Source organism: Perognathus longimembris, chromosome 28, assembly GCF_023159225.1.
Source record: "Perognathus longimembris pacificus isolate PPM17 chromosome 28, ASM2315922v1, whole genome shotgun sequence".
NCBI classification, from domain to species: domain Eukaryota; kingdom Metazoa; phylum Chordata; class Mammalia; order Rodentia; family Heteromyidae; genus Perognathus; species Perognathus longimembris.
The window spans coordinates 39,219,614-39,231,896 of NC_063188.1; the positions used below are offsets into that span (position 1 = coordinate 39,219,614).

General features: G+C 42.0%; 1 protein-coding gene across 4 annotated transcripts in view; it reads right to left on the reverse strand.

The window, feature by feature from the left end:
- Positions 1–2,582: 2,582 nt before the first annotated feature.
- Positions 2,583–12,283, reverse strand: part of Srpx2 (sushi repeat containing protein X-linked 2) — a 28,174-nt gene continuing 18,473 nt past the window's right edge. For all 4 annotated transcript variants that reach the window (XM_048336524.1, XM_048336523.1, XM_048336525.1 and 1 more), the window contains 7 exons: positions 10,055–10,231; positions 9,673–9,799; positions 9,389–9,510; positions 6,558–6,737; positions 5,966–6,099; positions 3,868–3,989; positions 2,583–2,850 (listed from right to left, as the gene is read on the reverse strand). In XM_048336524.1, the coding sequence (XP_048192481.1) occupies positions 2,670–2,850; positions 3,868–3,989; positions 5,966–6,099; positions 6,558–6,737; positions 9,389–9,510; positions 9,673–9,799; positions 10,055–10,231 (1,043 nt within the window). In that variant the 3' untranslated portion in view covers positions 2,583–2,669. The remainder of the gene's footprint in view (positions 2,851–3,867; positions 3,990–5,965; positions 6,100–6,557; positions 6,738–9,388; positions 9,511–9,672; positions 9,800–10,054; positions 10,232–12,283) is intronic.

Below are 12,283 nucleotides of genomic sequence, written 5' to 3' on the forward strand. Positions count from 1 at the left end.
TATTTGCATTTGTAAGTTACTCTTTTCTTTAATGTCCTGACTTCACTGCTTGTCTTAAAGAAGAGCCCGAGTGATAAATGCCCTTCCCTAACTGTCCTGTACTGACTTGAAGACAATTTGTCTTTTCCCACATTGTTACTGACACCTGTGCTGAGCTCGGCTCTCTTGTCCTGCATTTCTGGTATCGAAAAGTGCTACCACATTTTCCTCTGTCAAACATTAAGGCAAGTTGGTCTTTAGCTTTGTTGATTCCCCTCCTCTTATGGGAGGGGAGAGAGAGATATTCACACTGGAATCCTGTTTTGCTGAGGGAAGCAGAATTTTCTCTCCAGTTCTATTATTACTTAATTTTGAGAGCTGAATAACGCATTGGAATTAAGCTATCTTTGAATCAAGGCTCTGGAGAATTATATAGAGCCCGAGTGATTCTTGACCCCTTATACAAAAGGACATTAATATATATCAAATGCTTTATGTGTACCAGGTTTTATATATTATTTCCTTAAACTCTCCAACCATCTTATGCAGTAAGAAATCTTCCCTTCTTACAGATGAGGAAACAAGCCCACTGCCATGTGACAGATTTGGGATTTGAATCAAGGGCTAACTCACCTGTACCACACTGCCTCTTACCATTTACAAGGACATGTGTATTATGGGCAAAGAGGCAAAAGAATGGATGACTTGCCTCTTCTAAAATACCTTAGAGAAATGGGTTTAATTTACACAGTAGTGCAATCAGAATGCTTTGACATTACCTATCCAACTTAGTTGTACAGACCGTGTTTGTATATGTATGGATCTGAGGTAGTAGAAGGGGAAAAGCTGTTGAAGGAAGAGAGGAGAAGGCCAAAAAATGGAGGATGGGAGGAATGGAGGAGAGTCAGGCTCACCATGTTGGTGGGGCTGCTGTGGGTTTGATTCTGCTCCTGCCTCCCCTACCTTAGGAATTAGGATTCATTTTTTTCTTTCATTGGTGTCAGTACTAGAGCTCCGAGCCATAAGATCTCTCTTGACTTTTCTGCCCATGGCTGATGCTCTATAGCTTGATCCATGCTTCTAGTTCCATCTTTCTGCTTTTTAATTGGAGATAAGAGTCTTTGGAATTTGGCATAGCTGGCTTCAAACTGTGAGTCTCAAATCTCAGCCTTCTGAGTAGCTAAGAGTATATGCAGAAGCCATTGGAGCTGGAGAGTAGTTGGGACTTCTTGGGGGTCATAATTTATAAAGTAAAATTTCTTAGGTAAAACCTAAGAAAACAAAATTGAATTACCTTGACTACTGTGAATCCAGAGTTCCTCTGTTGTTTTAAGCTGGAGGAATCAATTTTAGGTGGGAACTCTGGTCAGGATGTAGTGGGACACCTGTGTTATCTTTCAGGCCTTTGGCATGTCTAGGCTGGCCACTTGAAGTGTTAGTGAGACAGACAAGGAAGGACATTTGTCTTTGCCAATATGCAATGTTCACCTTTGGAACCACAGACTGTGTTTGACCAGAAATTTCCCACATGAGCCCTCTGTATTTTGCCTTCTGTGCATGAATTGCCTTTAGCCTTCTATATTTCCCTGGAGGGTACTTGGAGAAGGAAGTCTTTCCCTCCAAGTTTGATCATTTCTTTCTTGTCTTCTTCTACCCAGAAACCATTTTTATCAAAAAGGGAAGGAAATAAGGAAGAATAAGGAGCAAGAGAAAGATAGAAAGAAAGGAAGGAAGAAAGAAGGGAGAGAGGGAGGGAAGGAAAGGAGAGAGAGAAGGATGGAGGGAGGGTGGGATGGTGAGAGAGGGCAGAGGGAAGGAGATCTGAGTTTCTCTACTTTCTAATAGCCCAACCTCCAATGTACTTTCACATTTTCACACTTGATTCTGAAGACTTGTGTTGTATTCATCTCTTAAAGGGGATATCCTACAAAGTTAATATATGACCAGGTCTGTTTTCTTTTCCTGTAATCTCGAGTGGTGCTCTAGCTCACAGGCTAGGGGGCTCCTTTAATGAAGGGACAGCATTATCTTCCTTTTGCCCTAGAGACTGGAGGACACAGTAGGCAGTTCGTGCCCATGAGCTGGCTGGAAGGGCCAAGAGAGACCATTCTGTTCTGATTAGATTTTTCCTGTCAAACTCCCTTCCGATGCAATGTTTTTCTAACTTTGGATAAAGTGGTGGTTCATATTTTAACCCAATTCCAGAGAAGAGAAAAATGACAAGCAAGTTCAAGAATGTTTGATAGATCCCTGCCAAACCTTCCTGGCCTCTGACATAATTAATCTAAAGGTAAGTCCACCTATACTTGTTTAAATTGTCTGGATTGTCTGTTGTGATGGTGCTGCCCTCTTCTGTCACCTTGAGGTAGAGAACCATTGCAAACAACCAGTGAATAAATGAATTTAGGTTACTTATCCCCTCTACCTCCAATCTGCTGTTCAGGACCTGTCTTCAGTCCCTACCTAGCTGTCATGCTCCTCTAGTGCTTTCTGAAGCAGACTCTTATTTAGGGAAACTATTACATAGCCCTTAGTATGTGAAATGCCCTGAACTGGCAAATTTTACCCATCTCAGAGTTCTGTCCTTAGAGTTGTGATAGATAAACCATTTCTTCCTTTTATTAGGTTTCAGTTTTAGCTAACATGAGTAGAGGTGATGCCCCTGACCTCAACCATGCCCTGGCTCAAGTTCATTCGCATACATCCCTTTGCTCCTTGCGCTGGGTCAGCTCCTGATTGCTCAGCAAGTAGTCATCGATGAATGTGAAGATTTCTTCTGGGGTGACAGGTTCCATGTAGCGTTCTCGATCAATACCTTGTTTGTCAATCAACACCATGTTGAAGTAGGAGCGAGTGAGGTGCTGAAATTGCCTAGAGAGAGCAGCCCAGGAAGTCATGAGACCTTGTCTGGATATTTGTCCCACAAAGCTCTACTACCCTCTGACCTTCCATAGCTTCACTTATGGACTAAATCCTTTCCTAGCCCTTCCTATGTCCCCAGCCATACCACACTGCTTGGATCAAACCCTTTTGCAAAGACACCCTAGCGGGAGCAACTTGTTTTTCTTTTCTTTTTTTTTTTTTTTAACCAGGCTGTGCTTCCATTTCCGTCATCTTCTCCTTTAAGCAGGGCCGATACACATAACTGTGCAGGTTGTATGAACTGACTCTGGGGAGCACCCCTCACAGACACTATGGACCTGTATCCATATCAAATATGGCAGCTCTGTGTTTGATAAATACCACCTGGTTAACTCTGCATTGTAGCTACGAGTCTGCAGTTTTCTTCCTCTGAATGTTTCTAGTTTCTAACTAGGCCTCGATCCTTCTATCCCTACTGAGAATGATGTATAGGCAGATATTGTTTCTACAGTAGTGAGCACTTATGGCTTTACTGGCCCTGAGTATACACAGAGGCACTTAAAGTCCAGTAATGGATAATAGAAAAGTGAATTTCTACCACCTGCTAACTATAATGTTGCTCCAGGGTCAGCCACATAGGATTTAGATTTCAATGCCTAAAGTTGTCTTTTGCTCCATTAGAAACTGAAAGTAACCAGTTAAACCCATGAAGTAAGAGAATCTGGTTTATAGGGGTCTGTCTCAGCCTTGGCTATGCTTCAAAGGCATCTCAGGTCATTTATAAAAGCACACTCCTGAAATGGTTTGAGGTAGAGCCTGGTAATCTGTATTTTAAATCTCCATTTGCTTCTCATCCCCTGCTAGAATTAAGAGTCACTCTCCGGTCTTGCCTAACTCAACTCTAGTACCAAAGGAAATGCTCCCCTCCCGAAGTATAATCTCTGCCAATTCTGCCACAATCCCTGATTATCAGGGTCCTGCCTATGGTTTCTGCCCATCCCTGTTCTGCAACCTCCCAGCTTGGACCTGAGCTCCTCAATGATGCTGGCTGACAGCTGTTGCTCACGGATGCGTCCCACTTCCTGAGGTGGCTGTCCCACCAGCTCGATGATGGTCACATGCCGCAGGTCCAGTCCACAGGTGGATTGCTGGGACAAGGAGAGAACATTTAATGAAATAGCCCTTTGCATTCAAATCCAAAGCTAGTTGACTCTGTTCTGGGACCATGTGAGGCAGTATGGGAAAAGAGAGGCTTCTGCAATCTTCCCACAATCACAGGATTAACTCTGCACCTGCTTTGGGGCCTATATAAACTTTGCCTTCTGTCATTGCTGAAGCAATTGCCCCAAATGCTTCCTTCCTTCTACTGAAGTATGTGAAACCAGCTATAGCATGTGGAGAAGAAAAGAAACTTAATTCATATCCTATAGGACCATAATCATTACATTAATCTACACAAGTTTTAAACTGCATAGGTTTTTAATAGATAGCTATTGTGGTATAATAATGGTGGTTATTGTTCCTTGTTTATTTATATAGCCAAAGCTTTGTAGAAATAATCTACTCCTTATAACAACTCTCACAGGGTTATAGTGTCATTCTTATTCTGTAGGAAATAAACTGACACAACTGTCCAATTTAGCATGAAAATAAGATGTGAAGCTAACATTCAAATAGAAGGTGGACGAGGCCTGCCTCCTGTGTGCCCTTTACCACTAGGCTATATTCCCAGGGTCTTCTCTCAATCTTTTTTCAAACACTATCAGGGCAGGGTGCTGGTGATTCATGCCGGGAATCCTAGCTACTCAGTAGACTGACATCTGAGGATCATACTTTGAAGCCAGCAAGGGCAGAAAGTCTGTGAAACTCTTATCTCCAATTAACCACCAAAAAGCTGGTAGTGTAGCTTTGGGTCAAATTGTACAGTGCTAGCTAGCCTCGAGCAAAATAGTTCAGGGACATTTCTCAGTCCTAGGCACCCAGAAAACAAACAAAACACCTGGGCTCTTCTTTTTACCAGTTGTTGCTTCCTTGAATTGGGCAGCATGTCCTGTGACTCTACTTTCCTTTGGTTTTTGTCCTCCCTTGCCCTCAGGATGTCTTATTAGCCAGTTACCAGGTTGAAATTTATTTATTATTTGTTGGTCTTGGGATTTGAACTCTGAGCTTCGGTGCTGTCCCTGAGCTCTTCAACTCAAGGCAAGTGCTCTACCAATTGAGCCACAGTGCCACATCCTTTTGCTTATTCAACCTTTAATCACCATAACCCACCTACCCACCTACCCACCCCCTAGCCAAGTAGCTATTTCTTAATGTTCTGGGTTTCTAGCCCCTTGGAGCTGCTTAGAGCTCTTCCTTTTTGTCCTGTCAGCACAACCTGATTGTTTGCATCAATCTAGTCTGTTCTTTTTATAAGTCCTCATGCTTGTATTTATTTTCTCAAACTTCCCCTCTCTCTTTTCCACCAGTAGTTTGGGTTAGGTATTTTTAACATATTAAAAATCACCATGCAACTTTCTCATTTTACTTTGAGATATCAAGAACTTCTACTACTGGTAGTAGTTAGCACAGGTCTAGGAATCAGCCTACCTGCGTTCATTCCTAGCTCTACTATTTACTAGCTAGTGACCTTGGCAAAACACCTTGTTTATTAAGGAAGCATTCTATCAGTACCTCTCTCATAGGGTAGCTGTGAGAATTAGATAAGCATGTGCAAAGCATGTATCAGTACTAGTACTTGTACAACCCTTATTTGTAGAAGTGTTTATTAATTCCATTCTTCCATGAAAATGCAAAGGTAGTAAATTCCTAGCATTTACATTTAAGCACAACTGTTTTATAAGTCTCTCCAGAGTACTCTATCTCGTGCTCTTCCCAATCTCCCACTCAGTCCTGTGCAAGGCACATCTACCACTCCAATGGAGGACTTATTGTCTTTCCATTAAAAAACAACAAATAGCAGTTTTAAACAATGTGATAAATGTTTGTGGCAAAGCTAATCAAATACTATTCACTCCTGTTACTTTGAGCTAACAGGGTTTGTGTGGTAGAGAGCAACTATTTCATTTGGAAAAAGTCAGAAGTAGAATAGTAGTGAAATCCTCATGAGGGGAATGAGTCTCACCTGCAGCATAGAAATTTGCATTTTATAATATCGGTTAGAAGCATCAGGAGCAGAGATAATGAGAAGTCGCTGTTTCTCATAGAACTGATCCAGAAGGCCAGCAGCAGAATTGACATTGACATTGATCTTCATAGCTATGGTAGAAACAAGAGGTCAGAGTATATCTGTCTTCTTTACCCTGCTAGGGTACCCTAACATCATGAGTTCTAATCTTCTAGGTTAGCTATTCTAATTGTATCTCCCTTTCTGGGGTGGTTGGATGGCATTCCTGAAAGAAACCTGGAGATAAGATAAACTTGGCGGCTGGGGTGTAGCTCAGTGGCAAAGCACTTGCCTAGCAAGTGCAATGTCCTGGGTTCGATTGCCAGTACCAAAAAAGAAGAGACAAAAAAGTACAGTTAAAAAAAAAAAGGTAAAACTTGGAGTAAGAGTGTTTTGTGGGCAGAATCTTGGCTCATAAAATAGACCCTTTCTTAGAATCCCTCATTCCCATGTCATGCACATTTTTATTAAACCCCTGTGTCATGAGGAGGATATTCCAAGTTGTCTTTGATCAACATAATGACCATCCCTATTCCCTGCTTTCACTCACGAGTGCAGATAGGTGGTGATCCTGACCACTGGCGACTGGACTGGCACACACGAGAAGGGGTCCCTTGACGCTCATAACCACCATCACAGTAGTATTCACAGGTGGCGCCATAGTTGTTTCCTGATGAGGTGCAGGTGAGGTAGCCATGCTGTGGTGGTTTTAGAATAGGGCAGCGTCTCACTGTTAGGGAGGAGCTCAAGTTAGGAGTTACAGTGTCTGTTATTAGCAGGAGAAAGCTAAGCAGGTGCACATTTTGGGTTTTCTAGAGCAGGAGTCTTGGAATGATACATATGAATGCCTTTTCTGTTTTTATGGTGGCTAGTGATAGAAATATTTCCTCTCCTAAGGAATTAAATTTGAAATGCAGATAGAGGCTCATAAAATTTGAAAACACAAGTGAATACACATATATTATCATTAAGAGCATAAATCCTTTAAAAAGAGTATAAATTCTTAAAAGAAAACATTGTCATTTCTGTTTGCAGATTTTATGGACGTTATAGGTAACAGGTGGTAGAAGTTCACTTTTCTATTATCCATTACTGGACTTTAAGTGCCTCTGTGTACACTCAGGGCCAGTAAAGACATAAGTGCTCACTACTGTAGAAACAATATCTGCCTATATATCATTCTCAGTAGGGATAGAAGGATCGAGGCCTAGTAGAAACTAGAAACATTCAGAGGAAGAAAACTGCAGACTCGTAGCTACATTGCAGAGTTAACCAGGTGGTCTTCTGTGTTTGGTATGGATACAAGTCCATAGTGTCTGTGAGGGGTGCTCCCCAGAGTCAGTTCATACAACCTGCATAGTTATGTGTATCAGCCCTGCTTAAAGGGGAAGATGATGGAAATGGAAACACAGAAAACAATAACAATAGTTTTATGTTTATATAGGGTTTCACTATGCAGCTCATTGTGGCTTTACACTTAGAATGCAACCCAAGCTGGCCTTGAACTTGTGATCTACCTACTTCAGCCTCCCAGTTGCTAGGATTACAGGCATGCATGCATCACCACACTTAGCCTGAACCACTTTTTTGTGGGTATTGGTAGTGGAACTCAGAGCCTTGTACTTGGTAGGCAGGCACTCTTACCTCTGAATCATACCTCCACTCCTTTTTTTGTGCTGGATATTTTGTGATAAGTTCTCAAGTTTTGACTGGGAATGTACCTGGGCCATGACTCACCTATTTCATACTTTTAACCATAGATAGGAATGATAGGCACAATACCACCATGTCCAGTTTCTTCTACTGAGATGGAGTTTCATAAATAATTTGCCCCGGGCTGGCCTGGAACTGTGATCCTCTCCATCTCAGTCTCAAGCAAAGCTGGGATTACAGTCATGAGCTACTAGCACCCAGTCAGAATCACTTTTAATATTGTAAATAAGTCAGAGTAGTATATCCATAATCATTAGGATGAAGCAAATCTTGACATAATCTTAGATGAGAATGATATGCTGTCATTAATTTTCTGAAGAATTTTTAAAGGACATGCATAAATTGAAGTTTTAATAAAAGATAAAAATGGGTGATTTGTGATTGCATATATTGTATAATCTCAACTATTTATTTGTGGTAGTACCAGGGTTTGAACTCAGGGCCTCATGCTTGTTGGGCATGTTCTCTGACACTTAAGCCACTTTTTGCTTAGGTTATTTTTTGTGGGTTGTGGGGCTTGAACTCAGGGCCTGGGTGCTGTCCCTGAGCCTCTTTGTGCTCAAGGCTAGTGCTCTACCACTTTGGGCCACAGTTCCACTTCCGGTTTTGGAGTGGATAATTGGAGGTAAGAGTCTCATGGGGACTTTTCTGCCAGGGCTGGCTTTGAACTGAAATCCTCAGATCTGAGCCTCCTGAGTAGCTAGGATTATAGGCATGAGCCACTGGCACCCAACCTACTGAGTTTTAGGTAGCGTCTTGTGATTTTCCTCAGAGTAGACCTTAAACTGTTCCTATATATGATTTCTACCTACCTGGGATTACAGGCATGTGACATTATATATAAAAAATAGTTTTAATGGACATGTGCTCTAAGATCCATTAAACAACATCACCAACATCGGTAGAGTTAGCAGTATGTTTTTAAGTATGCATAGATAAAAGATCAGAAGAAAATCATTGAGAGATTAACAACAATTGCCTCTGAACAATGGAGTAATATCTTTCCTCTTTAATATTTTTATTTTTCAAATGCCTAGCAATATATGTTATTTTTATAGTAAGAAAAGCAAAACAAAAGGATGTGATGCAAGGCAAAGGGGGGGGGGGGATATGGCCTATTGGCAAGAGTGCTTGCCTCGTATACATGAAGCCCTGGGTTCCATTCCCCAGCACCACATATATAGAAAAAAACGGCCAGAAGGGGCGCTGTGGCTTAAGTGGCAGAGTGCTAGCCTTGAGCCCAAAGAAGCCAGGGACAGTGCTCAGGCCCTGAGTCCAAGGCCCAGGACTGGCAAAAAAAAAAAAAAAAAGACAAGGCAAAGGGGAAAAGGCCTTGGTGAATAACTGACAACAAAGACTAATTAGATTTGTTCATTTTGATGGTCCAAAGAGAAATAGATACAGAGTCTCTGTCAATTTTATCTAGTGTCAGGAAAATCAGAAAAGAGTCATTGGCAAGCCAGAGCTTCTGTGCCGTATGCATGAACATGCTCTACAGACTTCCTGAATGAGCTTGTTTGATGAACTTGCTTTTTCCATTCCACAGTATAAGGGAGATGTGTATTTGTATGTGTTTCATTTACAGAGAGGGGAGTGTTTTCGTGAGCTAGAAGGTCATGATAGAGCAGGAAAAATGAGCAATGAGGAAACTGAAGAATTCTTTCTGACCTTGTACTTTCACAATGAACTTGCAGCTGGCCCGATTGTATGCATGATCGTATGCAGTATACCGAATCACATGCTCTCCTTCAGGAAAATGAGAACCAGGCTCAGGGCCTCGAAGGGTCACCCTGAATGAGAGAAGAGCAAAGGAGCTACTGCGGAAAAATACTATTAGAACTGAGGTCAGAGGCACTTCATCCCTGTAGCCTTGGACATTGCAGTTTCAGTGTGGGCTGCCTGAGGATCTGGGAAGGGTGGAGGGGCAGAAGGCATGTGCTGCTCAAGCTTACCTGGTGATGGTACCATCCGCGGAATCTTTCACTAAGGGTGGGTCCCAGTATACTCGAGCACTCAGTTTCTCTGGCTCTGCCATCTTCTCACGTGAGTGTGGACAACGAATCTTGGGAGGATCTATGTCTTCAAAAATGAAGTCAACCATTGATTTGTGGGCCCCCCTGCCCTTCTGGAGGGAATCCATTGAAAAAAATAGCACCCCAAACTGGATAGTTAAATTGAGGTTTTCAAGGATACCTGACTCCAAGGAAATAATTGTGCCCTCAGTGCCATCCCCCTAGCAAGTAAGAATGCTTTCTGCAATTAATATACCCCATCTTTTGTAGAAATTAGGCTTAAATAACTGCCACAGGAAAACTGGGAGCAAGCAGCATTTACCTACACATACAGGCTCGCCTCCACTCCATCGTCCATCTTCCATACAGATCCGACTTCGGTCACCTTCTAGGTGGTAGCCACTGGAACAGCTGTAGTCACAGCGGGAGTCAAGAAGCACCCCATTTGTGCAAGTGTAGGTGCCACTAGTGATGAATGGCAGTGCATGGCATCTCATTTCTATGAGAGAACCAAGTGGCAAGCTCAGTGGCCCTGTGAGACTAGCTAGATATCTAGCATAGGAAGAACCATATTAGAGAACTGAAAATACAGAAAGTCAGCCCCACTGCCCATATATTTTTGTACTTAACTGCCTTTCCACCTCTAATTATCTTTTATTTTCATATTATAAATGTGTAGAAGCAATCTTGGTGGAGAAGGGGTGGTCTCAGAAAAGTAAATTACTTTTCCAAGTATATAAACATCAGACCTTGGTTTGCATACTAGCTCTACCTCGACTTGTTTGATGGCTTGAACTTGTTTCCTCTCTCAGTGCTTCAGTATTTTTGTGGATATCTCATAGGGTTGTTGTGCTTCAGCAGTTAGCATCTCTCTTTCTCCCTCTCGCTTCCCCCTCCCCCTCCCTCCTTTCCTTTCCTCCCCTCTCCCTCCCCTTCTCTCTTCTCTCTCTCTCTCTCTCTCTCTCTCTCTCTCTCTCTCTCTCTCTCTCTCTCTGACAACTTGAAGTCAGGGTACTTCTGGCTTTTTTTGGTGATTAATGGAAGATAAGAGTCTCTCAGACTTTCCTGCCCTGGCAAGCTTTGGACTACTTTCCTCAGATCTCAGCCCTGAGAGTAGCTAGGATTATAAGCATGAGTTACCAGCACAGAGCTAGTTTTCTTCTCTTGTTCCTCAGATGCTATCTGAAGTTGAGCATGTTCAAAGCTGAGTATAACCTTATTGCTTGCACAAACACTGATTGGCTGAGGTCACTTACATGCCAGAGTAGGCTGGCTTTCTGTTCATGTGACAGTACAGGTCAGGCAAATCCCTGGAGGGCCAGATAGTATTTAACAAAGGAGCAATCTGTGTGCTTTAGACAACATACACATCAATGACTGCCACCACAAATTATTTGTGATTCTTATTTGTCAAAGTCTTGTTTGAGATACTTGATATAAGTAGGCCATATTTTTTTAGGTTGTCTAAGCTCTAATTCTGCATAAAGTTCAATTGCTGGAGTTTTGTTTTTTTTTGTTTTGTTTTGTTTTTTGGCCAGTCCTGGGGCTTGGACTCAGGGCCTGAGCACTGTCCCTGGCTTCTTTTTGCTCAAGGCTAGCACTCTGCCACTTGAGCCACAGCACTACTTCTGGCCATTTTCTGTATATGTGGTTCTGGGGAATCGAACCCAGGGCCTCATGTATATGAGGCAGGCACTCTTGCCACTAGACCATATCCCCAGCCCCTAATTGTTGGAATTTTGATAAAGACTCTCTATGATCTTTGTTCATTTAGTTTCTTGGCTAGATTTGATGCTTATTACCTTTGTGTTTTCCGGTATCTGTTATGGAAAACCTAAGCTAAGAAAAACTATTTGTCTTTTTAGATGACTCTATTAGCTTAGCATTATATGACAGTGAAAATAATATATTCAAAGTGTTTGATTTTTTAGTCTCTTATGAGGAAGTTCAAAGCTAGATTCAGTGTGCAAATGTAGCATTTATTCTATGCACTTGAATATATGTGTTTCTTCATTCTTTCAACTGCTTTAAATATTTTAAGTAATAGGTTGTATATATATTTCAATTCTGTCAGGCCAATTTAACTTCACTTTAGGAGCCAGGTGCCAGTGGCCCACACTTGTAATCCTAGCTACTCAGGAGGCTAAGATCTGAGGATTGCAGTTCAAAGCCAGCCTGCACAGAAAAGTCCATGGGACTCTTATCTCTAGCCAGAAGCAGAGCTGTGGCTCTCAGGGACAGTGCCCATGTCCTGAGTTCAAGCCGCATGACTGAATAACTAACTAACTAACTAAATTCACTTTGGAAGTGTTTTTAAATCCTGAAAGAACATAATGGTAGTTACCTAGAGGGTTGTGGTGACTTCCTTCTTCTCTTTTCCAGAAGCATCTTCTCTCACCAATCTCATTTACCTCTAAATAAGTGGTACTTCTGCATCAAGTATGTATTTATGACATATTTAAGGTGCCATATACATGACATTTATGTGCATGCATGTAGGTTGCTATCCTGTTAGTCTACAAGCAGCCTCTGGTGACTGAGTAAGCTTCAG